Consider the following 27,735-nt stretch of genomic DNA (forward strand, 5'->3'; position numbering starts at 1 on the left):
CGCCGCTGTGCGGTGCTCAGGGCCGTGCCCGGGCACGCGGGCGGCAGAGGGACGCTCCGTGGCGCGGGGACCGGTTTGCGGTGCTTTGCTCGCCCAGCTCCGGCTCTCTGCCCCCAGTACGCGTTGCTGAGCCTCCTGGAGGCCACACCACGAGTCACCGCATCACCTGGAGCACCACCGCCACTGCTACCACCACCACCACCGAGACCACCACTGCCACTGCCACCACCACTGCTACCACTACCACTGCCACCACCACCGCCACTGCCACCACCGCCACTGCCACCACCGCCACCACCGCCACTGCCACCACCACCACCGAGACCACCACTGCCACCACCACCGCCACTGCACCACCACCGCTACCACTGCCACCACTGCCACCACCACCACCACCACCGCTACCACTGCCACCACCACCACTGAGACCACCACTGCTACCATCGCCACCACCACTGCCACTGCCACCACCACTGCTACCGCTACCACTGCCACCACTGCCACCACCACCACTGAGACCACCACTGCGACCATCACCACCACCACTGCCACTGCCACCACCACTGCTACCGCTACCACTGCCACCACTGCCACCACCACCACTGAGACCACCACCGCCACTGCCACTGCCACCACTGCTACCACCATCACCACCACCACTGCCACCACCACCACTGAGACCACCACCGCCACTGCCACCACTGCTACCACCACCACCACCACCACCACCACCACCACCACCACTGCCACCAACACCACTGCCACCACCATCATCGCCAGCACCACCACTGCCACCACCACTGCCACCACCACCGCCACCACCATCACCACCACCATCACCACCACCACCACCGCCCCTGGTGTCCCCAGCACACAGGGGGCTGCTCCGTGCCTGCTCGTGGGGCTGGGGGCTCCCCGTGCCCACCCCTCACCGGCACACAGCCAGGCCTGGCTGCTGCAAAGCCCCCGGGCACAGCGTGCCCGACCCCCTGCCCGCGTCCCTGTGCCCCCCGCAGAGCACCCACCGGCACCGGCCCCCTCCCTGCCCGCCTGGGGCTGCAGCCCGCCCGCCTGCCAACCCCCAGCGACTTACCCTGCTTGCTGGGCAGAGACTCCTCCTGCTTTTCCGAGGCCGCTTCTCCTTCGTCGGGGATTTTGTTGGGATAGCTGCTGGACACGTACAGCTTGTTTATGTCCAGGGTGGTCTTACTGAAGGGTGCCACGGAGGAGTACACGCTTGCGTAGCCGTTGGAGGAGCAGCTCAGCGCAGCCAGGTCCAGCGCCTTCCCTCCGGTGATGATGGGGATGTTGAGGGAGAGCTTCCTCCGCCGGCTGGGCGACGACGACTTGGTGATGGAGAGCGGGGGAGGCGAGGAGAACTTGCGGTTGGCTCGGGGGGACTTGGGGGGCTCGCCGTACAGCAGCTTGTTGTTCTGGCTGTTTGCGAACAGGAGCTCCAGGGACCTTGGTGGAGAGACAGGGAGAGGCTGAACTCGCACCCACTCTGCCCGAGAGGCCGTGGAGGTCCCCGCCGGCAGCTCCGGGTCTCCGGGGCATCCCCCCCGCCACCCCGCTCCCACCGCCCAGCCCTGCCAGGAGCGGGGACACCCGCAGAGCTCGGGCTTCTCTGCTTCCCCGCTTCACGGGTACCGCTGCTCACGGGGAGCGGGTGACACGGCCCCGGGTGGCACCAGGGCCAGGCGGGGCTGGGGAGCAGAGCTCCGACGCGGGACAGAAGAGGGGACAGCGGACCTTCGGGGCAGTCGGGGCACCGGCACGGGCATCGCAGCGACGCCGCACGCAGCCTCACCGTGCGGGGATGGCACTGATCGGCTTCTTGTAGATCGTGATGAGCTTGTCGAGGACGACGAGGGCGGTGGTGAAGACGCGGTACGAGTGCAGGAACGTGTTCAGGAAGTCAATGCTCAGGAAGCGCAGGTCCGTCAGCCTCTCCAGGAGCCGCTCCACGCTCGCGTAGCGGATCTGCAGGACCTTGCAGGAATTCATCGTTTTACTGAACCTAATGTCAACATCATCACAATACAAGCTGGCGTCAGACCTGCAGAGAGACAAGACATCGGTGGTTCCAGCCTGGAGCGAGGCCAAGAGCTGCGTCACGCGAGCAGCTTCCCGCCGCGACGCGTGGGGACGACGCAAAGCAGCGCAGGTCCCCGGCGGAGAAGGAGCCTCGCTCGTCCCCGAGCGAGACGCGGGCAAAACGCTGCCCGGGGGCAGCGAGGAGACCCCAGCCCGCAACGGGTGGAAACGGTGCGCAGTGCTCAACAGGCAGAGGCAGGCGTGAAAAACACGAAGCGACCGTCCCCGAGGGGCCCCAGGAATGAAGACCCCTGCCCCTGCACCCCAGCACCCAGAGCCCCCCGCCCCGCGCCCCCGGGGGGCTCACACCCCCCGCCTTCACTATTTTTCCTTCTCCTCTGAGGTCTCCCCTTTGCCCTCCCCACCTCCCCAGGCACAGTCCCAGACAAATCTCCTCTCCCAGCTAATTAGCGCTCCTCGTCACCACGCTGGGAGCCGCACAGGCGAGCGCCTGTGCAGAGGGGAGAGCCCCGGGGCCAGGCAGGAGCTGTGCCACGGGGCTGGGCAGGAGCTGTGCCATGGGGCCAGGCAGGAGCTGTGCCACGGGGCTGGGCAGGAGCTGTGCCATGGGGCCAGGCAGGAGCTGTGCCATGGGGCTGGCCAGGAGCTGTGCCATGGGGCCGGGCAGGAGCTGTGCCAGGGGGCTGGCCAGGAGCTGTGCCATGGGGCCAGGCAGGAGCTGTGCCACGGGGCTGGGCAGGAGCTGTGCCATGGGGCTGGGCAGGAGCTGTGCCACAGGGCTGGGCAGGAGCTGTGCCATGGGGCCGGGCAGGAGCTGTGCCAGGGGGCTGGCCAGGAGCTGTGCCATGGGGCCGGGCAGGAGCTGTGCCATGGGGCTGCAGCAGGAGCTGTGCCACAGGGCTGGCCAGGAGCTGTGCCACGGGGCTGCAGCAGGAGCTGTGCCACGGGGCTGGGCAGGAGCTGTGCCACGGGGCTGCAGCAGGAGCTGTGCCACGGGGCCGGGCAGGAGCTGTGCCACGGGGCTGGGCAGGAGCTGTGCCATGGGGCTGGGCAGGAGCTGTGCCATGGGGCTGCAGCAGGAGCTGTGCCACGGGGCCGGGCAGGAGCTGTGCCACGGGGCTGCAGCAGGAGCTGTGCCACGGGGCCGGGCAGGAGCTGTGCCACGGGGCTGCAGCAGGAGCTGTGCCACGGGGCCGGGCAGAGCCCGGGGCTCCCGGTAGCGCCCGGCCGCGGCAGCACTCACTTGATCATCTGGGGGACGGTGACCTTGGAGTTCTCCTCGAAGGCGTTCATCATGAGGCCGTTGCAGCGGATGTTGTCCACGCACTGCAAGAGACACGGGTGGGAGGTGGGAGCAGGCGGTGGCGGGGAGGACGGCCCCGCTGCCCACCCGCCTCGGACGCACCGTGGGGGAGCCCGGGCTTGGCCCCATGCAGACGGGACACAGCCCTGCTGGCTGCACGTGCCCTGCGTGACGGGAGATCTGCCCTGGGAGGGCACAGCCGGCAGGGGCAGGAGCTGCTGCGGGCGAGCAGGAGCTTCGTGCTCACGCTCCTGCAGCCCCGCTCTGGGGCAAACGTCACCCCGAGCCGCTCCCCAGCTCCCCGCGCCGGACCTGGCCGGGGTCAGGGTGTGCGGGCAGGCACCGAGGCATCGCGAGCGTCACCAGAAACCGGCTCTGCTCCGTTATCGCCGTCATTAAACTCCGCTCGCAGCCGGCGCTGCTGGGTGCTCTTGGAGCGAGGGCAGCAGAGCAGCACCGCTCCCTTCGCTGCCGGCTCGGCTCCAAGGGCTTTGCTGGGCAGGAGCATGGGCTGGAGACCCCCGCGTGGGCTGGAGACCCCTGCGTGGGCTGGAGACCCCAGAGCGGGCTGGAGACCCCCGCGTGGGCTGGAGACCCCAGAGCGGGCTGGAGACCCCAGAGCGGGCTGGAGACCCCCGCGTGGGCTGGAGACCCCAGAGCGGGCTGGAGACCCCAGAGCGGGCTGGAGACCCCCGCGTGGGCTGGAGACCCCCGCGTGGGCTGGAGACCCCTGCGTGGGCTGGAGACCCCAGAGCAGGCTGGAGACCCCAGAGTGGGCTGGAGACCCCTGCGCAGGCTGGAGACCCCCGTGTGGGCTGGAGACCCCAGAGCGGGCTGGAGACCCCTGCGTGGGCTGGAGACCCCGGCGTGGGCTGGAGACCCCCACGTGGGCTGGAGACCCCAGAGCGGGCTGGAGACCCCGGTGCAGGCTGGAGACCCTGGCGCAGGCTGCAGACCCCCGCATGGGCTGGAGACCCCAGAGCAGGCTGGAGACCCCCGCGTGGGCTGGAGACCCCAGAGCGGGCTGGAGACCCCAGAGCGGGCTGGAGACCCCGGCGTGGGCTGGAGACCCCCGCGTGGGCTGGAGACCCCGGTGCAGGCTGGAGACCCCGGCGCGGGCTGGAGATCCAGCCCTGCAGGGAGCGGGACGAGGAGCTGCCACCTCCCTGCGCGGGGCTGGCCCCAGCTCCTGCCCACGGCTCTGCTCGGAACCGATGCTCAGCAAGGGGACGCGGGTGGGGACATGGCAGACAGAGGTGGCCCGAGCCAAGCCCTATTTGACCAACAACTTTTCCTCTTCCACTTGGGAAGAAACGTCTTCGAAGTCACTCGCACCGAGCAAAGGAAGCGCAGGTGCAAACTGGGACCACGCGTCCGAGTCCGAGGAGGAATCCAGACCGTGAGACCCTGCTCCCGGCTGCTGTGGCTCTGTCCCCTTCCTCCTCCTCCAGAAACGCTGCGGGTGACGGCCGGGCTCTGGGTGCCCCCCAGCCCCAAGCCGCCCTCCGCACGGTGCCCTGGGTCTGGGGTCCGCCCGCGCTGCTCGCAGCAGCCCGACGCAGCCCCACCTCGCCCGCAGCGGGTCCCGAGCACGGCGCCGCGAAAGCGCTCGCTGCGGGTGCCCCACGCTGCCTGCGGGCGGGCGGCCGGGCAGGGACCCCCGGGGGGGCTCGGCACCCCGACACCTCCGTCCTACCTGGCTGATGTCGCTGGTCCACGCAGCCTTCTCCTGCCTGGACGAGGCCACGAGGATGACCGTAAAAGACGAGGAATCTTTGGGCTCCACCACGATTTTGAAGTCGAGGTGGTCGACGTCCTGCCCCGACGCTTTCGCTTTGGGATAGAAAAACCCCACACAGTGATGGCGAAAAGGCTTCCGCAGCCCCCCTCCCCCAGCACGGTTTTTCTCCAGGGCTGAAGACGCTTGCTGCGTTTCGCAGGGACGGGACGGGTTTGCTGGGCAAAGGCTCCGGGTTTGCAAACCCGGTCTGCCCAGCGGGCGCACGGGGCGAAGGCCCCCGCAGCCGACCCCCTGGCTCGGCTGCCCCGTCCCTCACGTCCTCACCGCCGCACGCAGTAGCTGGTCTTGGACTTGACCTTCTAGAAGCTGTTGCTGTAACTGCGAGTCTTATACTGGAGGCTGCATTTTTATACTGTATTTTTGTACCATTTTTTGAGATGTATTGGTAAAGATTTTGCATTTTTTTATATATATCTATATATCTACTTCAGCCTGCTGCTGGGGTCCTGGCACCAAGTGCCAGGGGAGAACCCGGCTGCCCAGCACGTCTTAGAAAACTCCTCCTGAGGACAGGAGCCAGGAGCCCGCGCTTCTTCAGAAACCTGCAGCTCAGCGAGCATGGCTGGGGACATCCAGCGCCTTTGCCTTTTTCCACTTGCTCGCGCCGAGCTGTGACGCTCGCTGCCGCCTTGGGAAGGTCAGATTTGCATAAATGTGCATCTGTTTGGTTCACAGTAAATAACTGACTTCATTAAATCCAGCCAGTAGATCATGATTTCCTTTAATCTGTTCAGCAGCTGAATTTGCTCCAATGCGGGCAGCCAGCAAGGAGGGGCCCAGAGCAGAATCATGGAATGGTTTGGGTTGGAAGGGACCTTATAGATCATCTGGTTCCCACCCCCCTGCCATGGGCAGGGACCCCTGCCCCCAGCCCAGGGTGCTCCCAGCTCCGTCCAACCTGGCCTTGAGCCCTGCCAGGGAGGGGGCAGCCACAGCTTCTCTGGGCAGCCTGGGCCAGGTCCTCACCACCCTCATCGTAAAGAATTTCTTCCTAATAGCTCATCTAAATCTGCCCTCTCTCAGCCCAAAGCCATCCCCCCTCGTCCCGTCACCCCCTGCCCTTGTCCCAGCCCCTCCCCAGCTCTCTCGCAGCCCCTCCAGGCCCTGGCAGCTGCTCTCAGGTCTCCCTGCAGCCTTCTCCTCCCCAGGCTGAGCAGCCCCAGCTCTCCCAGCCTCTCCTCCCAGCAGAGGGGTTCCAGCCCTCGGGTCATTGCTGGGGCCTCCTCTGGGTGCAGGGCTCCCGGGGGGTCTCACAGAGCGGGGCAGAGGGGATAGAACCCCCTCCCTCGCCCTGTGCCCACGCTGTGGGGATGGTTTCGGGGCTGCCAGCGCACACTGCCGGGTCACGGGGAGCTCCTCATCCCCCAAGAAGCTGCGACTCTGCTTTCCGAGACGCCCCTGTGTGCCCAGCACCCGCCGGGAGATGCAGCAGCCAACCCCCATCCTGCACCCACGGTGGGGCTGAGCGCGCCGCGAGGGTGGGGGTACCCACGGCACCTACCGTCCTCGTCGGTGCTCTCCTGCTCCTCCACCAGCGTGCAGTCGATGAGGGAGATCACGCCGTTCTGCAGGGGCGGGAGCCGGGGTTCAGAGGCAGGGACCGGACCCCCACCGCAGCCCACCCCTCCCGGGGACGGGGACGGGGACGGGGCGACGCTGCCCCGCTGCACGCACAGCCCGCGGCCAGCGCAGCGCCCGCTTTCCCGGGGAAAAAACCAGTCCCTGACTGCTGGGATATCACGGTTCTCCCTGTACAGCCCATCAGCTAATCTGTTTATAAATTATTTAATATGAGCTTTAAATTAAATTTTCCAAAAGTCTGTTGTTGTAATTACCAACTCTTTGCCATGGACTGTAATTTTTCAAACTGATAATTTAATGCCAGTAATGAGCAATTTCTGTAAGATTCTTGCTCAATTAACTGCAAAACTTGCAGCAACAAAAGCACGAGTCTTGGGAGCGGACCGGAGGGGACCGGGAGCGTTACGTACAAACCTAGGCTATAATTTAAGTTTCTCACTGAACAGATTGTGAAGGTTTCTGCCACAAATCAGGATAACTTCTTTTATCAAGAATTTGTAATTTCTCATCTTCGCCCGTGACTCAGAGCCCCGCGCAGCACTGCCAAGGCGTCCCGACCACGCGAAATGAATCCGATCGCTCGCCTGCTCGCAGCCCGGCACCCTGGGGGGCTGCAGCCGGGGAGGGCACGGTGGTCCCCGGGGTCACCAGGAGAGCCCGGCCGCCCCCCCGGGGAGCAGCAGCACCCCAAGCCCGGCAGGCACGGGACCCCTCGCCGGCCCCCCGCACCTTGGTGAGATGCAGCTTGCCTCCGGAGCCCCGGGTGCAGATGATCAGGTGCTTGGAGAAGAGGAAGCACTGCCGCTCGCCCTCCTTCCTCAGCGAGAGGGAGCCCAGCCGCCCCCGCGTGATCTTCCCTTTCTCCGACATCGGCACCTGGATCAGGGACCCTGCGGGGCACAGACCCGTCCCTGGCACCGGCGGCAGCGGCGGCAGCGGCGGCAGCGCGGCAGGGCTCGGTGCCCGGGAGCAGGGCATCGCCGCGTGCCCGGAGCGCGGCAGCGGCGAGCGTGTCCCCAGGCGCCGGGGCTGCGACCGGGGCCGGCCAGGAGCCATCGGCTGCCGGGGGGCCCAGAGACTGAGCAGGGGCCCAGCCACAGCCCCCGCCGCGCGTGGGTGCTCGTCCGGGACCGCGCGTGCCCGGGGGGTCAGGGCACGTCCCGCTACTCCCGCGACGGCAGAGCTCCGTAACGGCTAAAACGCAGGTTCTGCTCCGTGCCACGACACAACGCAGCGCCCAGGCTGCCTGCAAGCGAGGTGCTCTCGAGCGCAGAAAATTCAGGAACAGGTCGTATTTTGAAATGTCAGCAGCCCGCGCGGCGAAGGGCTGCGGGGAGGAGCGGACAGGGGCTGCGGGGCTCTGCACGGAGCGCGCAGGGCAGGGCGGTCGACGCAGACACCGTACCTTGTCGCACGAAGGTCTGGCTGGTGTCCAGCAGGATTTCACACCCTTCGATAATCATCCTCTCTATCGCCAGATTCTTTCGGATGTTTTCGGTCTCACTCACTTCATCGTGCATTATCCTGCAGGGGGGAGAAGGCGAAACGGGGGCTCGGATGAGATTTGCTGTTTTCCCGGCAGAGCCCTCTGGACACGCCGGGGGGGCTGCGCTAGGTGAGACCGAGCCCAGGGGAACGCCACGGGAATTTCGGCAGTCGCCGCAATCGGTGCCGCTCGGGAGGTGACCTGCACCCCAGCCGGGGCTGCTCCTCTGGGTTTCTGAGCACGACACACGCGTGCTTCCTCCTCCGAAACCTCAAAACTCAGGTTTAGGGCAGAGAGGCCCCCCCATCGGCAGCCCCCTCCGACGCCCCCGCTCCGTGAGAGCGGGGAAAGGGATGGGAACTCCACGGATCTCCTGGGGACCGAGGCGCGCCGGGGGGTTTGGGCCGTTGCAATACGCTGGCACGGGACACGCAGACCGGTCCACGGCCTGCGGAGGGAGAGGATGGGAGACGGGGAATCGCGGTCGATTCCGGAGCGCTCACTGGAGGCACTCGGCCCCCGGCCATGGGGCAGCCCCCCCAGCCCCCCCAGCACGGCCGCACCAGACAGCGCAGGGCAGAGCCAGACCTTCGGAGCTGTCCCTGCCCTCCCAAACCCGCAGTCACAGAATCACAGACCCACAGCACGGTGGGGGTTGGCAGGGACCTCTGTGGGTCCCCCAGCCCAACCCCCTGCCCAAGCAGGGTCACCCAGAGCAGGGGGCACAGCACCGCGGCCAGGCGGGGCTGGAATATCTCCAGAGAAGGAGACTCCACAACCTCCCTGGGCAGCCTGGGCCAGGGCTCCGTCACCCTCAGAGGGAAGAAGTTCTTCCTCGGGTTCAGCTGGAGCTTCCTCTGCTTCCGTTTGTGCCCGTTGCCCCTCGTCCTGTCGCTGGGCACCACTGAACAGAGCTTGGCCCCATCCTCCTGACCCCCACCCTGCAGATATCTGTAAGTTTATATCAGTCCGGCATCAAGGAGCCCTGGCAAACGCCATGTGCAGCCAGCGGCAGCTGGGCCCCCGTCCAGCCGCCCCGGGGACGACCTGCACCGGAGGGCGGGAGAAGGCACTGGAAGGTCTGGGGACGAGGGCCATGGGAGGCCAGGTCCTGGCTACGGCAGCACCGGGCGCCTTGGCGCAGGGCACCTCGGGCGCGGGGCTTTGCTCGCTGCCGGCACGGTGCCCGCGCAGCCGGAGGGTCCTGGGTGAGCTCCCCGCGCCGCCGCGCACAGCACCCGGCACGAGCCCGCAGATCTCCCTCTGCCAACGAGCCCTTTGGTCCTGGCGAGGATGAAAACCCGCGAGCGCTCTCACCCTCACCAGGGACGGCCGGCGGGCTCCGAGCGAACCGAGGACGGAGCTCGCCCCGCGTCCCACCGCAGCGGGACAGCGCAGCCCCTGCGTCACCACCTCCACCGGCCGCACGCCGCGGGTGCTGTACAAACCCCTGGCCGGGCTGGTCCCACCGGCACCGCACCCTCTCCAAACCCTGCGGGTCAGGGTCTGCCCCAGCCCCCCACGCTGCCCACCCAAGGGCGGCACACCGCGCCGGCACCCGAACCGCCCGGCGCGAGAGCGCGGGGGTCTGACCTGGACAGCTCTTCCAGCTTGGACTTGGCGTAATCCAGGCTGTTCCTCTCCACGTGCTCGTGCGGGGTGTGAGCCAGCAGCTCGTGCAGCGTCAGGATGTACCGCGGGATCTGCGGCACGACAGACCGGAGCGGGGCGTCAGCCGCGGCGCAGCGCGGGGAGCGGGCGGGCTGCGGGGGCACGGGGGGCTGCAGGGGCACGGGGGGCTGCGGGCGCCCACCCTGCGCCGCTCCCCGAGCCGCCACGGCCGGGGCCATCATGCCGTATGGGCCCCCTGAGCTTCCAAGCTCTTTGTGCTGAAACTTAACGCAGAGGGGAACGGCGCGGGGTTGTGCCCAGGACACTGCTGTGCCCCACCCGGGTCCCAGTGGCGTGGGGGAACTGGGAAGCCGGCAGCCTCACCCAGGGACAGTCCTCCCGCAGCACCGACGAGCCCAGCAACGGCCTGGGCAGGTCCCGGGAGCAGCGTGGGACCATGCAGGGTCCAGCCCCAGGCCATCTTCACCCGGGCTTTGCCTCCCCACCACCCGACGCCCGCTGTGGGGCTGGGCTTTGCACCGCTCAGCCCACCCCACCCCACCGCGCTGTGGTGGCATCCCCGGGGGCCGACCCCCGCGCCAGCGGTCACCTGAAACATGGGGTAGGTGAGGAAGGTCTCCAGGGTCCTCTCCTCGCAGTCAGGCTTGGCCTCGTAGTGCTTGAGCAGCTTGTCGAAGTCGCGGTTCTGCTTGCAGTGCGCCAGGATCTGCAGGCTGTACTGGTGGTTCCTGACGAACTCCTGGTAGATGTTCAGCATGGGCAGCAGGATGTCGAACAGGTCGGCTGCGGGCAGAGAGGCGGGGGGGAGGTGGGTGTGCTGGTCCAGCCCGCGCCCCGGGGTCCCGGCACTGCATCCCCCCCTCCCGACCCTCCCCAGCCCCGGATCCCGCCCGGGGCAGCCCCCAGCGCCTCGTGGTGCTCGTGCAAGCCCCGGGTCTGCCCAGTTTGGGTTTCCAAGACACCCGGCAGTGCCAGCTGAGGGTCTCATCGGACGCTCCTCAGCACCAGCTCTCCTCTGCGCGGTCCAGCCCCGCTCCCACCACCCAGCAGAACCAGCGACGCAGGAACTGGGTCTCTCTGGGGTTCTTTGCTCTGGTCCTCGCCTCCGCGACCGACACGAACAAGCAACGACGCGCGGCGCGACGCGCTTCGCCGCTGCCGTCGGGCGAGCAAAACGCCCGCGGAGCTGCGCTGGGAGCAGCAGCGCGGGCTCGGCTCTGCCGGCGCGCGGGAAGGAGACGGCGAGGGGCAGCTGGCGCTCACCCAGCACGAGCGTCGGCCAGCTGGAAATCCTCGCCTTCAGGCCTTGGTAGAAGATTTGGTGCAAGAACATGATTGTTTCACTGAAAGACAAACCCAGGGGTGAAAAGGCAGACGCGCAAGCAGCAAATAACGAGTAATGAGACGAAACGCCCAGCGCAGAGGGGAGCGGGACTCGGACTGGCTGGGGTGGGGGCTGCGCAGGGTGGGGGGCAGCGGGGGTCCCCGGAGGCACGCAGGGCATGGTGGACAGGGACAGAGGAGAGGGAGGAACCCCGCAGCCTGAAGCTCCCCTCGGAAGTGACCCCGGGAAGCCCAGACCCCACTTCCAGCAGCTGGCGGGGGGCGAAAGCACCCCCAGCTCCCCGGCACCCAGCACCCCTGCCCTGCCCTGCTGCCCACCAGCTGGCAGGGGTGCTGGGTGCCGGGGCTGGTGGGGATGCTGCTGGCATCCCCAGCCTCGGCAGCACAGGGTGCTCTGAGCCGGCCCCGGGTCCTCCACCACTCATCCTCCACAAGACCCCACGGTGAGGGTCCTCCTTCGGATGAGATGGTGCCGAGGAGGGGGCCTGGGAGCCCCCGCTCTGCCCGCGCCGGCCCCAGCCAAGGCACCGGCTTCCCACCAGCCCAGATGTGCGGGAAAACGGGAATTTGGGTTCTGCAGTGCGGGTCCGTCTCGGCTTCCAGCGCGGGCTGGCACCCCGCGCAGCGCGGGCAAGGGCGGAGGAGAGGGCCAGGAGCGACCGCCCGGAGCTGCAAGCGCGGCTCCCGGAGCTGCTCCCCCTGCGAGGGCCGGCGGCCGGCACCTCCAGGGCTGGCAGCGCTGGCTGGCGGGACGCGCCACTGGTGCCAGCACCGCCCGCGGGACGGAGCCGTTGCGGCCGCCGTCAGACCTGGCACACGCTGCCGGCACACTCGGCATCACCGCGGCCTGGCGGGAGCCAGCGAGGGCCAGCTCCCACCCCGCCAGCCCCCCGGGCACGGCGGCTCCGGGCACACAGCAGCGGCTGCAGCCCCGCGTCGCAGCTGCAGGAGAGGCTACGCCTGCCCCTCCGAGCCGTCTCCCGTGAGAGCTGCATCCTCCCGCTTTGCCTGCCCGCTGCCACCGCCGTCGGTCACAGGACACCGTCCTCCCCCTGCCAGAGCCAGCAGCTCGCTGGGACGGGCTCCCGCAGCCCCGACCCGCTGCCGAGGCCCCAACCCACCAGCCCCGCGGCCGCTCCTCGCGGCAGTGCCACCATGCAGCAGGTCGCCTGCTGGCCGGGCGGCTTCGGTTAGAGTCTATTTTCGAGTGCACCCCAGTGACAAACTCAGCGCTTTGGTCCCAAGCAAAAACCTTTCAGAGCACTTGGGTAAAAGAAGTAATTCTACTCACAGTGCTTCGCAACGTGTAACACAGGAGAAATTAAAATGCGGTCATTTCGGTGGTGTAACAAGAAGTTACGACAAGAACGGTGACAGGAGACGTAGCTGAAGGTGCCTGTCCCTTTTGACCTGCTCGAGATGTGGCGATTGCTTGGATCCCAGCCACCACAAGTCATATGGCGGCAACCTCATCCTCACCATTATGGTTTTGTCGTTCCACCAGAAGATGGTGATTGATTGTTTTCTTCACATGTGGACTTTGTAGTAATGACCTGTCTTTTTCCTCGGAAAGCTGGACGGAGGACTGAGGATTGAGATGGCCTGGTATTTTTTCTAAATTTTCTAGGGCCACACGGAAAGACCCAAATGCTTATCTGAGAGAGCATGGGATGTCCTAGCAGTTGCAACACAGGACAGAGAAGGGTCCTTAAGGGGATGACTGGGTATGGGACAACCAGCACCAGCAGCATCTGCACAGTTTTAGACATCCAGACATTAAAATAAAGATTCAAAGGTGGTTTAACTGACGAAAACTAGCCCGTCAGGGGACGGCGAGTTTGGCCGCACGGCTTCGGGGGCCAGGCTGCAGGCTCCCAGCGAGCCCCCCGGCACCCAGCACCCCAACGCCTCATCTGGAGTACTGTGTCCAGTTCTGGGCTCCCCAGTTCAAGAAAGATGAAGAGCTACTGGAGAGAGTCCAGCGGAGGGCTGCGAGGATGAGGAGGGGACTGGAGCATCTCCCCTACGAGGAGAGGCTGAGGGAACTGGGCTTGTTCAGCCTGGAGAAGAGAAGGCTGCGAGGGGACCTTATAAATGCTTATAAATATCTGCAGGGTGGGGGTCAGGAGGATGGGGCCAGACTCTTTCCAGTGGTGCCCAGCGACAGGACAAGGGGCAACGGGCACAAACTGGAGCAGAGGAAGCTCCAGCTGAACCCGAGGAAGAACTTCTTCCCTCTGAGGGTGACGGAGCCCTGGCCCAGGCTGCCCAGGGAGGCTGTGGAGTCTCCTTCTCTGGAGATATTCAAGACCCGCCTGGACGCGGTGCTGTGCCCCCTGCTCTGGGTGACCCTGCTTGGGCAGGGGGTTGGACTAGATGACCCACAGAGGTCCCTTCCAGCCCCTACTATTCTGTGATTCTGTGATCCCCGGGGGAGGGCAGCGGGCTGCGGACACCAGCGCCCGCCCGGAGGCTGCCGGCTCTGCCGGGTGCCACCGAGGCGTCGCAGCCCGGGACGGCGCTCACCTGTTGAGGAATATGCTGCTGACGTCGTCGTGCGTGATGGGAGGCTTCTTGGAGCTGGCGGCCATCCGCAGCGGCCGCAGGAAGTTGTTGACCAGGATGTGGAGCTGCTGGACGTACTCGGCCTCCGCCTCCAGCATGCTGAAGACGACCTGGTTCCTCTTGCGCATGCTGTCGGCGTGCGGGGACCTGATGTAGTCCTGGATGATCGTCTTCCACTTCCTCCGGCACAGCCAGCCCCGCAGGAAGCTCTGCACCTGCCAGGGAGCAGCGCCCGCGTCAGCGGCGCCGGGCGACGAGCCGGGCGGGCAGCCCACGCGCAGCACGGGGCAGGGGCTCCCGGGCTCTGTGCCGAGGGGGCTGCTGCTGCCTGGAGCCCCCCGGCTGGGGACCGGACGGCAACTCCACGAAATGCACTCGCTCTCTGCAGACAGACAGCGTCCCCTCGTCCCTGCTACAGAAAGGCAGGGAAGACTCCTGCGAGAGGCAAGGACGGGATGGGATGGGATGGGATGGGATGGGATGGGATGGGATGGGATGGGATAGAGTAGAGTAGAGTAGAATAGAGTGGAAAGGGAAGGGAAGGGAAGGGAAGGGAAGGGAAGGGAAGGGAAGGGAAGGGAAGGGAAGGGAAGGGAAGGGAAGGGAAGGGAAGGGAAGGGAAGGGAAGGGAAGGGAAGGGAAAAGGGAAAAAGGGAAAAGGGAAAAGGGAAAAAGGGAAAGGGAAAAAGGGAAAGGGAAAAAGGGAAAGGGAAAAAGGGAAAGGGAAAAAGGGAAAGGGAAAAAGGGAAAGGGAAAAAGGGAAAGGGAAAGGGGAAAAAGGGAAAGGGGGGAAAAGGGAAAGGGGGGGAAAGGGAAAGGGGGGAAAAGGGAAAGGGGGGAAAAGGGAAAGGGGGGAAAAAGGGAAAGGGGGGAAAAAGGGAAAGGGGGGAAAAAGGGAAAGGGGGGAAAAGGGAAAGGGGGAAAAAGGGAAAAAGGGAAAAAGGGAAAAAGGGAAAAAGGGAAAGGTTTGGGTGGGAAGGGACTTTCAGAGGCCACCCAGCCCCACCCCCTGCAGAGAGCAGGGACATCTCCAACCAGGTCAGATTGCTCAGAGCCCCGTCCAGCCTGGCCGGGAATGGTCCCAGGGATGGGGCATCCACCACCTCTCCAGGCTGTTCCAGTGTTTCACCACCCTCAGTGGAAAAAAATTTCTCCTTATATCCAGTCTAAACCTACCCTTCCCCTGAGCTCCCCCGGCATGGACACAACGCCAGCGCTTCCCTGGCAGCAGGACTGGGCAGGCACGGAGACTCACGGCCTGCCGGTGCTCTGCCCTGCCCAGTACCCCCCGATCGCCCCAGGAACCGGGGCACCAAAGCCCCCCTGGGCACCCAAACATGCGGAGACGCGTTAAGACACCCAGAAAAGCTTCCGACCCTTCCTCGTGTAACCGGCACCCGCAGCACCTCCCAGTCCGCGCCCAGAGCTCCGTCCGTGCGTGCGGCTGCTGCCCGCCGCCCCAAGCCGTGGGGTCCAACCCCACATCCCTGCACGGGGCAGCGCCCGGGGCTGGCAGGAGCTTTCCTGGGGGTCAGGCGAGGGCAGGGCCCGCTCCCCGAGCGGCGGCAGCACCGGTCCCCTCTGCGGCTCTGCGGGGTGGCCAAGGCAGCTCCGCGCTTGCCGGGCGCAGGGAATCGCCCACGGGAGCGGGGTGGGGGGCGAGCAGCGTCTGCTGCTGCGGGCAGCCCTGTATTCGGAGCAGATTTCCTCGCGGGGTCTATTGCTCCCTGCAGGAACGCTGCTGGGGGGTGGCTTTGGCTTTTTCCTCGCAAAAATAACAGACGTAACCACGGCCGTGCGGGACGGAGAGGGGCCGTGTGTGTGTGAGCCAGCGCGGGCAGGGACGCCTCGCTCGCCTGGGGAAAGCGGGGAGCCCCCCGAGGGGAAAACGCAACCAGCAGCAGGGCTTCCAGTTCCACAAAACTCATTTTCCTCCTCAAAACCCCTCCCCGTTAGCAGAGGCACCTCCTCAGAAGGGTCCCCAGGCCAGCGGCGTGGCCAGCCCCGGGCGCAGGGCTGCCACGCGTGCCAGCCCCGCCGAGCTCCGGCCCCGCGCCGCCCCCCGCCGCCCCCCACCTTCTTGATTTTCTTGATGTCGCTGTCATCGTCGCTGGGCGCGCTGGTCTGGCCGGCCTGGATGCGTTCGTGGTCCTTGAGCAGCGAGGCGATCTGTGGGCACAGGGCGGGCGTCAGCGGCCGCCCCGGCGCGTCCCGGGGGCCGAGGGCGAACCCCGCTGCCACGCAGCGCCGGGGAACGCCGCGCGCGTCCCCGTGGAGTCACAGCTACGGGGACACATTGTGCGGATCCTGTCTCGACGGGAGATGGGTGGATGAAGCAGGTGAAGAAACGCTGCAGAGCTGTCGGGGCATCGCCCACCCCCGGCACCCCGGCACCGAGACAGGGACCCGGGGATCCCGCCCGGCTCCCAGTGCAAACCGCATCCCCCATTCCCAGGACAGCCTCCACGGGCGAGCCGCTAAGAAACGAGCTGGAGAGAAAACGGCAGAAAAATCTCGAGTCATTTGCACCCTAAAACTCGCAGACAGGGACAAACTCCCATCCGGTCACAGCTTTCCAGCACTAACCCGATCGACTCCCGCTAGCTCCAAGCATTTCAATTTTTACCATTTCTCGCCTGTACTTTTTCTGAGTCCTCTGCCCACGGCCGCATCCCTGCCCCACGGCTGTGCCCCTGCCCCACGGCCGCGTCCCTGCCCCACGGCCGCGTCCCTGCCCCACGGCCGCATCCCTTTGTGAAGCTACAGCAAAGGGCAGGGAAACAGAAACGGTGCCACTGAGAAAATGCGACTTGGGAAAGACGTGATTTGAATTCTGGTTTTACAGAAAATACTAAAACCCAGAACACAGAGAGTGCTTTCCAAAAAGTTCTGGAGGGGAAGGCACTGAGATCTGTCTCAGCCGGAGCCCTCCCAGCGACGCTGGCACTGCGACACCCGCCCTGCACGCGCTGCTTCGCCGTCTCTGGGCTGCCAGGGAGGAAGGGACGAGGGAGGTTCTCCTTCCCCTCTACACTGCCCTAGTGAGGCCTCATCTGCAGTGCTGTGTCCAGTTCTGGGCTCCCCAGTTCAAGAAAGATGAGGAGCTGCTGGAGAGAGTCCAGCGGAGGGCTGCGAGGATGAGGAGGGGACTGGAGCATCTCCCCTACGAGGAGAGGCTGAGGGAGCTGGGCTTGTTCAGCCTGGAGAAGAGAAGGCTGCGAGGGGACCTTAGAAATGCTTACAAATATCTGCAGGGTGGGGGTCAGGAGGATGGGGCCAAGCTCTTTTCAGTGGTGCCCAGCGACAGGACAAGGGGCAACGGGCACAAACTGAAGCAGAGGAAGCTCCAGCTGAACCCGAGGAAGAACTTCTTCCCTCTGAGGGTGACGGAGCCCTGGCCCAGGCTGCCCAGGGAGGCTGTGGAGTCTCCTTCTCTGGAGATATTCCAGCCCCACCTGGACAAGGTCCTGTGCAGCCTGCTGTAGGTGACCCTGCTTCGGCAGGGGGGTTGGACTAGATGACCCACAGAGGTCCCTTCCAGCCCCTACTATTCTGTGATTCTGTGATTCTGTGAAGGCGCAGCAAGGGACAAGAGCAGCCGGCGGCCGGGGGAGCAGGACGGGGGCAGAAGCGGCTCCGGGTGCACGGTCCCCGCCCGGGAAGAGGAGACGGCTGTGAGAAAACCCAAACTAACCAAGAGCTGCGCGTTTCCATGCCGTAAGAAGCTAAAAGCTGCTGTGGGGTCAACGCGGTCACCGAACCAACGCCCCTCGGCGTCGAGCTCTGCCCCAGAGCCGGCCGTCCCGCGGTCAGCGTGGAGGCATCCCCGGGGCTTCCCACCGCCCGGTGCCGGCAGGGAGGGTGACGGCGGGGCTGGGTCCCGGCACAGGGCTGGGGATGAGTCCGAGCCCTGGCCCCGCGTGTCACTGGTGCGACCCGGCCGCTCTCGAGGGGCTCAGACGGGGGCTGCCCCAACCCCCCCACCGCTGCGCGCCCAGCACAGCCGCCCAGCCACGCCGGCCGCCGCGGGAGCAGCACCGCGCCGGAGGCACCGGCCGCGGGCTCACCGGCACCAACGCGGCTGCCACGCAGCTCAATCGGCTTCCCCCCATTTTATTCCATGGGGTTAGATTCTAGAAGAGACTTCAGCGATTTTCTCCACACCCTGTGCTTTCCTAGGGAGCTTCACGTCGCCAGACATCCCCAGCACCCCCTCCGCACCGAAGCCGTTCCCCGCGCCTGCTCCGGGTGCATCGCGGCCGGGACCCACGGAGCGGGTTTGCGCTGCCGTGGTTTTATTTTGGTGTCTTTTTTTTAAAATTGAGTAAGCAACATTTGCACATTAAAGCAGAAGCCGATTATTTGATCTCTGCTTCAAAGCACGTGGAAGAGTAGAAAAGCAAAGCCCGACACACGGTGACACCAAAGGTACCCGGGCACAGGGGAGGGGACGGGCTGCAGCTCTGCCCAGCGTCGCTGAGCCTCACCCTTCAGCTGGCTTCAGGGGTCCCAACACATCTCCCACGCCCCGCCGCTCGCCGCCCCGCTGTCCCTTACGCCGACCACGCTCCCGGGGGAGCGGAGCCAGCCCGGCTTGGAGGCTGGACCGGGCCAAGGCGCTCCCGGCCGGCGCCGGGCTGGGGCCCCAGCAGAACCCCCCCACCGAGCGGGCGCCGTGGGCTGCGGCCGGGCCCATTTTGGGGCTGATCCTGTTCTACTGGAGAGCACAAATTCAGCGGTGTTGAAGCTGCTCCTGGGAAAGGCTGGCAGCATCCTGGTTCCCCGAGACTAAAGGCAGCCTTCAGCGTCCTGCCCGCCCCGACCCAGGGCCGGGGATTGCCACTGATGTGCGCTTTTTAACTCAAAAATCAGAAACACAAGGAAAACACCACCCTAAGGAGGTACCAACCCGCTCCCGCCCTCGCCGCCTCCCCAGCTGCCTCCTCCGCGGCCGTTCCGAGGTCTGGGCTGACCGGGGTCGAGGTCTCAGCCCAGCGGGCAGCAGGACCCGCTCCCGGCCACCTTCTCCATGAAGCCACTGCCCGGCCCTCCCTGCCAGGCACGAGCAGGGTCCGGCGGCAGCACCGGCACCAACACCCGCCGGCAGCCAAAGCCCAGGCGCCGAGGGGGTCCCTGGGCTGGCTGCAGCCACACAGACCCACGCCTCCAAGCATCTGCCTTCGAGACACCGGCTTCCCCGGCACCGTCTGCCGAGCCATCTCCGCGTTCCGGTGCCGTCTGCCACAACCCGCGCCGTGCCACCCTTCCCATGACCCAGCGCCGCAAAGTGCTGCACAGCGAGCGGCTGCGAGAGCTGCTGGGACAAGCTACGGGCGGCCGGTTTTAGGGGCTGCCCTCACTGCAGAGACGCTCGCTTCTCGGCGAGGCGTCCGTGTCACTTACGGCACCGGGCACATTAATGCCCTGAGGTACCCGGGCTATCAGGACGGCTGCAGCTTGCACCCGGCAGAGGGTCCCCCCCGGGCCCACAGACCCCTGTTCCCCGTCTTCGTTACCCCGCTGGCTTTGCACCCTCTGGCAGACACTACCGCCAGGCACGCAGCACGCAGAGGGGTCCGACTGTGTCCAGTGCTGGGCTCCCCAGTTCAAGAAAGATGAGGAGCTACTGGAGAGAGTCCAGCGGAGGGCTACGAGGATGAGGAGGGGACTGGAGCATCTCCCCTACGAGGAGAGGTTGAGGGAACTGGGCTTGTTCAGCCTGAAGAAGAGAAGGCTGAGAGGGGACCTTCGAAATGCCTACAAATATCTGCAGGGTGGGGGTCAGGAGGATGGGGCCAAGCTCTTTTCAGTGGTGCCCAGCGACAGGACAAGGGGCAACGGGCACAAACTGGAGCAGAGGAAGCTCCAGCTGAACCCGAGGAAGAACTTCTTCCCTCTGAGGGTGATGGAGCCCTGGCCCAGGCTGCCCAGAGGGGCTGTGGAGTCTCCTTCTCTGGAGATATTCCAGCCCCACCTGGCCGCGGTGCTGTGCCCCCTGCTCTGGGTGACCCTGCTTGGGCAGGGGGTTGGGCTGGGTGACCCCCAGAGGTCCCTGCCAACCCCTACTATTCTGTGATTCTGTGATTCTGTGACCAAGGTACCCAGGGTTAAATAAAGGAAGGAGAAATGCTACGGTACGGAGCCTCCATCCCCGCCCCAACACCTTCTCCTGACCCAAGGGCCCGGCTCACCAGCCCGTGCCCCAGCGCTCGCAGCTGGCGCGAGCCCTTCCCCGCCGCGGCAGCATCCCGTGGGCACCGCGCCGGCACGGCGCAGCCACGGCCGCACGGCTCCTGCCAGAGCAACCCCCAGCGAAGGCGAAGCCCTCGCCCCTCTCTGCAGAAGGGGCCAGCCCGATGGCGTTCAAACACGCCCAAACACCCCGGCTGCGGCGTCCCCGGTCCCCGCCAGCGCAGCGATGCCGCCCGCCCGCCCGCCCGCCCGCAGCCCGCGGGTCGCCCTGGGCAGCGGCCGTGCACCCCCGGGGCGACACCGGGCTCCTCACCTCGGCCTTCAGGCGCTCGATCTCGATCTCCCCGTCCTCGATCTGCTGGCGGAGTTGCTTGGCAACGGTCTTCTCCGTCTCCACGATCTGCAGGAGATGGAGGTACTTCTGCATCAGCGCCTCGTGCTCCGTCGCCAGGTTCCTGTAGCTGCAGGCAGACGCGGCCGTGAGCTCCTCGCCCCCCCCCCTGGACCCGCCGCCGCGGACCCCCGGGACGCGCAAGCGAAGCGAGGTGCGGGCACGCTGCGGTTTGCCGTGGGGGGGTCCCTGCCCGGCTGCCTACGCGCTGCCCTGGCCCCTCCGGCTCAGGGTACCCACAGGGTGAACGGACTGGAGACGGCTCTCGGGTTTGGGATGCAGCTGCTCAGAGCTGGGAGAGGACTTGGGTTCACTGTGAGGGTGCAAACAGAAAAGGCAACGCAGCGTGCCCTGGGTGCCAAGAAAGTCAACGGGGGGATCCTGGGGTGCATGAGGAGGAGTGTGGGCAGCAGGGCGAGGGAGGGTCTCCTCCCCCTCTGCTCTGCCCTGGGGAGGCCCCATCTGCAGTGCTGGGTCCAGTGCTGGGCTCCCCAGTTCAAGAAAGATGAGGAGCTACTGGAGAGAGTCCAGCACAGGGCTGTGAGGATGAGGAGGGGACTGGAGCATCTCTCCTGCGAGGAGAGGCTGAGGGAGCTGGGCTTGTTCAGCCTGGAGAAGAGAAGGCTGCGAGGGGACCTTCGAAATGCCTCTAAATATCTGCAGGGTGGGGGTCAGGAGGACGGGGCCAGACTCTTTCCAGTGGTGCCCAGCGACAGGACAAGGGGCAATGGGCACAAACTGGAGCAGAGGAAGCTCCAGCTGAACCCGAGGAAGAACTTCTTCCCTCTGAGGGTGCCGGAGCCCTGGCCCAGGCTGCCCAGGGAGGCTGTGGAGTCTCCTTCTCTGGAGATATTCCAGCCCCGCCTGGCCGCGGTGCTGTGCAGCCTGCTCTGGGTGACCCTGCTTGGGCAGGGGGTTGGGCTGGGTGACCCCAGAGGTCCCTTCCAACCCCCACTATGCTGGGATTCTGGGATTCTGTGAAATTTTCAGGAAATGGTTGGAAACATAAAAAAAATAAACCGATGGCCAAACTGCTCTCAACTATCATGTCCCACAAGTTTAACGAGGAGGACACTTGTGGCACAAGCTCTGAAGAACATCTGCTCTCGTGGAGGTGCGGCAGCCGATGGCATTTCCCTCATCTCCCGCACACAACGCTCCTGTGCTCCCCCTTCTCGCTGCCAGCCCAGCACCCTCCTTCGCCGGACACGCGGCTGCGCCAGCACTCCCACGGCAGAGACGCGGGAGCTTGGAAAAAACCGCCTTTGGCCCATTTCCGCTATTCCAGATGAAACCCTTCCTGACGGTCTTTGAAGGGGACGGCGAGGCGGGCATCCCTCCGGCGCCGGGCTGGGACGGGCAGTGCCAGCCTGCCGAAGCGGCCGTGGGACGGGGACGGGGATGGGGACGGGCAGGCGCAGAGCCGGGGGGGACACCTGACCGCAGCCTCCTGCTCTGCACGGGGGTCCGCGACACGGGGCTGGGGACCAAAGGCGCTCAGCTCAACAGCTCCCTGCCCGCAGCCGCCCTCGGGCACGGCTTCGCCTCCGACAGCCCCGTCGCCGGGTCTGCGCCGGCGGAGCGCGATACCTGGCGTGAGCTATGGCTGCCACCCACTCGTCGCAGTCCTTGGCGTCCTCGGTCCTCAGCTCCAGGGTCTTCTGGTTCTCGTGGTTGAAATTAACGGTGAAGTAGTGCTGCGGGGGCAACGGGAGGGTGAGGTTACCGCTGGCTCGCACAGGGCCCCTGGAACAGCACTTTATGGTCCACCACAGGTCGCTTAATGTGAAAAAAAACGTTTTGAAACACCCGGAGCACGGCCGGGACGTGCTGCCCTCAGCGCTCGGGGAAACGCGGCCGCGCAGCCGTGCCACGGGCGAGGACGGGGCCGAGCAGCCTCCGAGGGGAGATCCCGGCGGGCACAGACCGGGCTGCGGAGGAACCCAAACCCAGCGAGCGCCGGGGGGCTGCGGGCGATCGCCGCGGGGTCAGGGGTGGGCGAGCGAGGGCGTTTCGCTGGACCCGGCCCGGGCTGCCCGCAGCGGCACCGTCGGGCACCCGCAGGCAGCCCCGCTGCCGCCCGGGGCTGGGCGTCGGGCAGAGCCGCGGCCCCAGGCGCTGGCACCGCTCGAGCCGGGAGGCTCCGACGGGCGACGGCGCGGCAGGACCGAGCGCTGGGCTATATTTAGGCTCCCTTGACATTTACAGTATTTGTGCTAATTGCGCGCGGCGGCAGCCGCGGCGGCCGGGGCTTGCGCTGCTCCGCTGCTTTCCCGTGGTCTCCCAGGAAACGGGCACCACGCTGCAAAGCCGCGCACTGCCCGGAATAACCGGGCTGAGACGAAACCCACCAGAAAAAGCTCAGCCTGACATTATCAGCTCCTCCGTTAGGTTTCACGAGGGATCTGAATTAACAGGCACCGTGGCAAATAAAAAACCAACCCCAAGCGCCCCGGGCAGCAGCCGCCTGCTCCCTGGCACCATGAAGGCACGGACGGGCACGCAGGGCAGGCAGGAGCTGGCGTGGGAGCTGCGGGCTGCAGGCAGCGCCGGCACTCACCCGGTACGGCCGGCCGGTCCAGCACCATCACCGGCCCTGCGCTGAACACCGGGGGTACTGCTCACCGCACCCCCAAAACGGAGCCATGTCCCTCAGCCCTACCCCTCCCAGCTCTCCCTCTCCTCCTCACAGAATCACAGACCCACAGCATGGTGGGGTTGGCAGGGCCCTCTGTGGGTCACCCAGCCCAGCCCCCTGCCCAAGCAGGGTCACCCAGAGCAGGGGGCACAGCACCGCGGCCAGGGGGGCTGGAATATCTCCAGAGAAGGAGACTCCACAGCCTCCCTGGGCAGCCTGGGCCAGGGCTCCGGCACCCTCAGAGGGAAGAAGTTCTTCCTCGGGTTCAGCTGGAGCTTCCTCTGCTCCAGTTTGTGCCCGTTGCCCCTTGTCCTGTCGCTGGGCACCACTGGAAAGAGTCTGGCCCCGTCCTCCTGACCCCCACCCTGCAGATATTTAGAGGCATTTCTAAGGTCCCCTCTCAGCCTTCTCTTCTCCAGGCTGAACAAGCCCAGCTCCCTCAGCCTCTCCTCGCAGGAGAGATGCTCCAGTCCCCTCCTCATCCTCGCAGCCCTCCACTGGACTCTCTCCAGTAGCTCCTCATCTTTCTGGAACTGGGGAGCCCAGCACTGGACCCAGCACTGCAGATGGGGCCTCCCCAGGGCAGAGCAGAGGGGGAGGAGACCCTCCCTCGTCCTGCTGCCCACACTCCTCCTCATGCACCCCAGGGTCCCCTTGGCCTTCTTGGCAGCCAGGGCACGCTGCTGGCTCATGGTCACCCTGTCGTCCACCAGGACACCCAGGTCCCTCTCCACAGAGCTGCTCTCCAGCAGGTCCACCCCAGCCTGTACTGGTGCCTGGGGCATCCCATCTCTCTTGTCCCCTTCCCGTCCCTAACCAGGCCCAGGGGTGCCAAGGAAGCCCCCTTCCGAAGCAGCTCTTTCGCCTTCGGGGAGCAGCCGCTTGCTCCTGTGACGACGCATCTCCTCCGCTTCTGCCCAGGATCCTTTCGGTGCAGTACCTTTACATGGCTGATCCTGCAGACAAGTCTTTTCCTTACGGAGCCTTCCCCACGGTAAAACACGCCGTCATCTGCCTCCCACCCCTTCCCCAGCCCACCAGGACGGCGAGAGCTCGGGCAGCCGGGCTGGCAGCTCGCCTCTGCCTGCAGGCCACGGCTGCAGCGCTCCATAGCCCTCCGCTTCTCACCCCCTTCCTTCTCCCTCCCACCCCCAAAGGCTTTTATGGGCAACCAGACATCTCTGATGGAAAATTCACCAGAAATTTTGGGTCTCTGAAACTGTGCAGTAGTTGCACTCCCCTGCTTTGTGTCCACCTCACTCACAGCCCTTCCCCTGCACACAGCATCAAACAGAGCTCAGCCTGGCACGCCTGGAAGTCCTCCCCGGCAAACCCCCACAGAGGAACATCACCAGCCGTGCCAGGGCAGTGCCAAGCACCCGCTCCCCAGCGCCGTGTCCTGCCCGCAGGATGCGAGGGGTGGCAAAGCCCCTCCTCGGCCCCGATGCCCTGCGAGCTCCCGGTGCCGCGGGGACAAACCGCCCCGGTGTGCGCGCTCACCGTGCCGTGCTCCACCGACACCGACAGCCGGGGCTCGGTGGAGCGCCCGTGGCACCAGCAACACGGGGAGATGCCCCCGGGGCTCCCCCAGCGCGGCGCCTGCCCGGCGCGAGGGGACGGGACGCCGAGCCCCGGGCTGCCCTTCCCGGGCACTGCGGGTCCCCGGGGACGATGCCCACCCACGGGCGAGCGAACCGCCCAGAGCCTGGAGCCCACCGGGCATCGCGCCGGGTTACAGCACCCCGACCATCACCAGAGCTCCCAGGGAAGGCAGCACCTCGCACAGCTTTGGGACCTGCTGGGTTTTAAAAGAAGGGGTGGCAGAGCCCGCGGCGGGGCCGGGGACCGGGGTCCACCCTGCCCACGCTGCCGCTGCTTCGCCCACCGAGGCACCTCCCGACCCCACGGCGCCCAAAGCTCTTCGTCAGGCGGCTTCCAGCTCGCCCCGTTTGAGCTTTCGCAAACGGCAGCTTCCAGGCGGTCAGCAGCGCAGCGGGGCGGTGAGGGGCCGAAAGCCCCCCGCCACGGCCGGGGCAGCTCCGGCAGCCGCTGCGGGGCCGCGGGCGCGAGGGTTCGGTCCACGCGCCACGGAAAGCCGGTTCCCGCGAGCAGCGGTGCCGCAGCTCCGTGTCACTCTGATTTATCCCTCTACAATACCCAGGAAGTGCAGCGCGCTCGCAGGGAGGAAGTTATTTTATATTTGAATAATAAAACTCCCACCACCTTTTATCTCTGCCTAAATTATGATCCTTCTCTGTTATCCCAGCGACACATCAAACCCGACAGCTCGGGAGCGGTTCCAGCGGCGCTCACCGCGCTGGGGCCGCGGCTCGGCGGCGGGACGGACGCGGGACCAGCCCCCGCCGCGAGCATCACCCCGCACCCAGCCCCGCGGGGTGCTCAGCGCTGCCCAGCGCCGGGCACACGCTGCCCGCAGCTCGCCTTGGCTGCTGCTCGCGCCCGTTTGCTGCTCCCGCGCAGACCCCACGCACTCGCTGCCGTGGGGCACCGACACCCCTGCCCGAAGCACCTCTCGCTGTGCCTCCCGGCAAAGGAACCAGGGGCAATTCCTCCAGCGGTTCCTCAACACGGGGCGTTCTCCATAGAACCACAGGTTGGAAAAGACCTCTGAGATCATCAAGTCCAACCGTCACCCCAACACCCCCACGCCTGCTAAACCACGTCCCCAGGTGCCACATCCACACGGTGTTTGAACCCCTCCAGGGATGGGGACTCCCCCACTGCCCTGGGCAGCCTGTCCCAACCCCTGACCACTCTTGCAGGAAAGACATTTTCCCCAATCTCCAACCCGAACCCCCCCGACGCAGCTTGAGGCCATCGCCTCTCGTCCTGTCGCTGGTTCCTGGGGAGCAGAGCCCAACCCCCCCTCCCTGCCCCCTCCTGTCAGGGAGCTGCAGAGAGCGAGAAGGTCTCCCCTCAGCCTCCTCTTCTCCAACCTGAGCAGCCCCAGCTCCCTCAGCCGCTCCCCACAGTTCTTGTTTTCCAGCCCCCTCCCCAGCCTCGCTGCCCTCCAGCCTCCCCCATGTCCACGGAGCCTCCGAGCACCCGCTGTGGGACGCGTGGCCCCCGGCCCCGCTGCTGCGGGGGTTTTCCTTGGGGGAACCCCCAGGGACACCCAGAAGAACGACACGGGAGCATTGCAGGTCACAAAGTGGACGTCACAAACCCGCCCGGGGCCAGGCACAGCCCTGGGACCGCTGCCCGGCTCTGCCTGCTGCAGGGCAGCCGGTGCGGGACCCCGCGGCGGGCAGGCTCTGTGGCCCCCGACGTGCAGAGACCCCCGCCCGACGAGACACAGCCTGTGATGCCAGGGACCCCCGGGACCTCTCCCCCGTCCCACCCGAACGCAGGCCACGGCAAACCAAGCGCTCGCAGGCTGCTCCCGCCCTGGAGCTCTTCACTGGGGGAAGACGGCACAGCCCCGGCAGCCGGCAGGAGCTGAATCCGTCCTGCAGACCCCTGAGCCCACCCCCCAAACTCCACGCTCGCTGTTGCTGTTTCTGCACAAAACCCCCTGCGCCGGCCCGGCTATTTTTACCGAGGGGAGAGCACAACAGCAAAATGCGGCTCAGGAGCTATTTCTGCTTCCAGAACCTCCACAAACGACTTTGAATTAATGAAGGAGACTACCCGAGTGATTAATCTGCAAGGACTGCCTCCCCAGAAACGTCCTCCCGCGTCTGGCGTCCCTGGGCTGGCACGGTCAGCGCAGCAGTGGCTCTGCCCTCCTGCCGAGCCCCGTGCTGGAGACGCAGACCCTCCCGCGTGTGCCCCCCGATGCGGGTCCCTGCCGCCCCACACACACGTCCCCAGAGACCCCAAGGTGCAGGTCCCTGCCCAACCCCACATCTGCGTCCATCTGACGCCCGCTCCCACCCGCTGGGACACTCGGGCTCCTCCATCCTCCACATCCTTGACATCCTTTCCAGTGGTGCCCAGCGACAGGACAAGGGGCAATGGGCACAAACTGGAGCAGAGGAAGCTCCAGCTGAACATGAGGAAGAACTTCTTCCCTCTGAGGGTGACGGAGCCCTGGCCCAGGCTGCCCAGGGAGGTTGTGGAGTCTCCTTCTCTGGAGATATTCAAGACCCGCCTGGACAAGGTCCTGTGCAGCCTGCTCTGGGTGACCCTGCTTCGGCAGGGGGCTGGGCTGGGTGACCCCAGAGGGCCCTGCCAACCCCGACCGTGCTGTGACTCTGTGACAAAAGCCAAGGAGATGATCACCGAGAGCACGCTGGCTGCTGGGCTTTGGGGGTCCGCACGCTGGGGTCTCCCTGGGGCAGGAATCCCCGGGTCCCACGTGGTGTTTCCGCAGGGATGCTCAAGGGCGGCCGGCGAGCTCCCACGGGGCTCCACGTCGGCGGGGAGCCGGGGGGCTCACGGCACGGCCGCGCGGCAGCAGCGTCTCTCCGCGGCACGGGGACAAACCCGCAGATCTCCCAGTTTGTTGCAGCAAAGGCAGAGCCGGGCCTGCTGCCCGCAAACCCGCTGCTGCTGCCCCGAAGCTCTGCAAGGGTTTCACTCTGCTTCTTGCCTTCTATTCCGCAAACAATAAATAAATGCAAATAAGCTTTAAGATGATGCGTGATTTCCAAAACAGAAAAATCAACGTACTCCAGAACTTTTTAAGATTAGGAGCAGGGGGTTTTCCAGCCCGGACGCCCTGCCAGACGGCGCTGGGTGCCCTGACCGGCGCGGCCGGGCGCTGCTGCGGACCCGCGCT

The 27,735-nt window shown here is 66.1% G+C and overlaps 1 protein-coding gene across 3 annotated transcripts in view; it reads right to left on the bottom strand.

Annotated features, from left to right (window-relative positions):
* The window catches only part of RASGRF1 (Ras protein specific guanine nucleotide releasing factor 1), a 74,885-nt gene that overhangs the window by 13,618 nt on the left and 33,532 nt on the right, over positions 1–27,735 (bottom strand). For 2 of the 3 annotated variants that reach the window (XM_075431236.1, XM_075431234.1), the window contains exons 2-15: positions 21,944–22,050; positions 20,276–20,423; positions 15,847–15,939; positions 13,732–13,985; positions 11,125–11,204; positions 10,451–10,644; positions 9,823–9,932; positions 8,149–8,267; positions 7,473–7,633; positions 6,664–6,727; positions 5,058–5,194; positions 3,302–3,384; positions 1,811–2,059; positions 1,094–1,464 (exon numbers count right to left, since the gene is read on the bottom strand). In XM_075431236.1, coding sequence (XP_075287351.1) covers positions 1,094–1,464; positions 1,811–2,059; positions 3,302–3,384; positions 5,058–5,194; positions 6,664–6,727; positions 7,473–7,633; positions 8,149–8,267; positions 9,823–9,932; positions 10,451–10,644; positions 11,125–11,204; positions 13,732–13,985; positions 15,847–15,939; positions 20,276–20,389 — 2,029 coding nt within the window. In that variant the 5' untranslated portion in view covers positions 20,390–20,423; positions 21,944–22,050. The remainder of the gene's footprint in view (positions 1–1,093; positions 1,465–1,810; positions 2,060–3,301; positions 3,385–5,057; positions 5,195–6,663; positions 6,728–7,472; positions 7,634–8,148; positions 8,268–9,822; positions 9,933–10,450; positions 10,645–11,124; positions 11,205–13,731; positions 13,986–15,846; positions 15,940–20,275; positions 20,424–21,943; positions 22,051–27,735) is intronic. The other variant, XM_075431235.1, reaches the window with a different exon arrangement.

This window comes from Opisthocomus hoazin, chromosome 10 (assembly GCF_030867145.1).
Source record: "Opisthocomus hoazin isolate bOpiHoa1 chromosome 10, bOpiHoa1.hap1, whole genome shotgun sequence".
NCBI classification, from domain to species: domain Eukaryota; kingdom Metazoa; phylum Chordata; class Aves; order Opisthocomiformes; family Opisthocomidae; genus Opisthocomus; species Opisthocomus hoazin.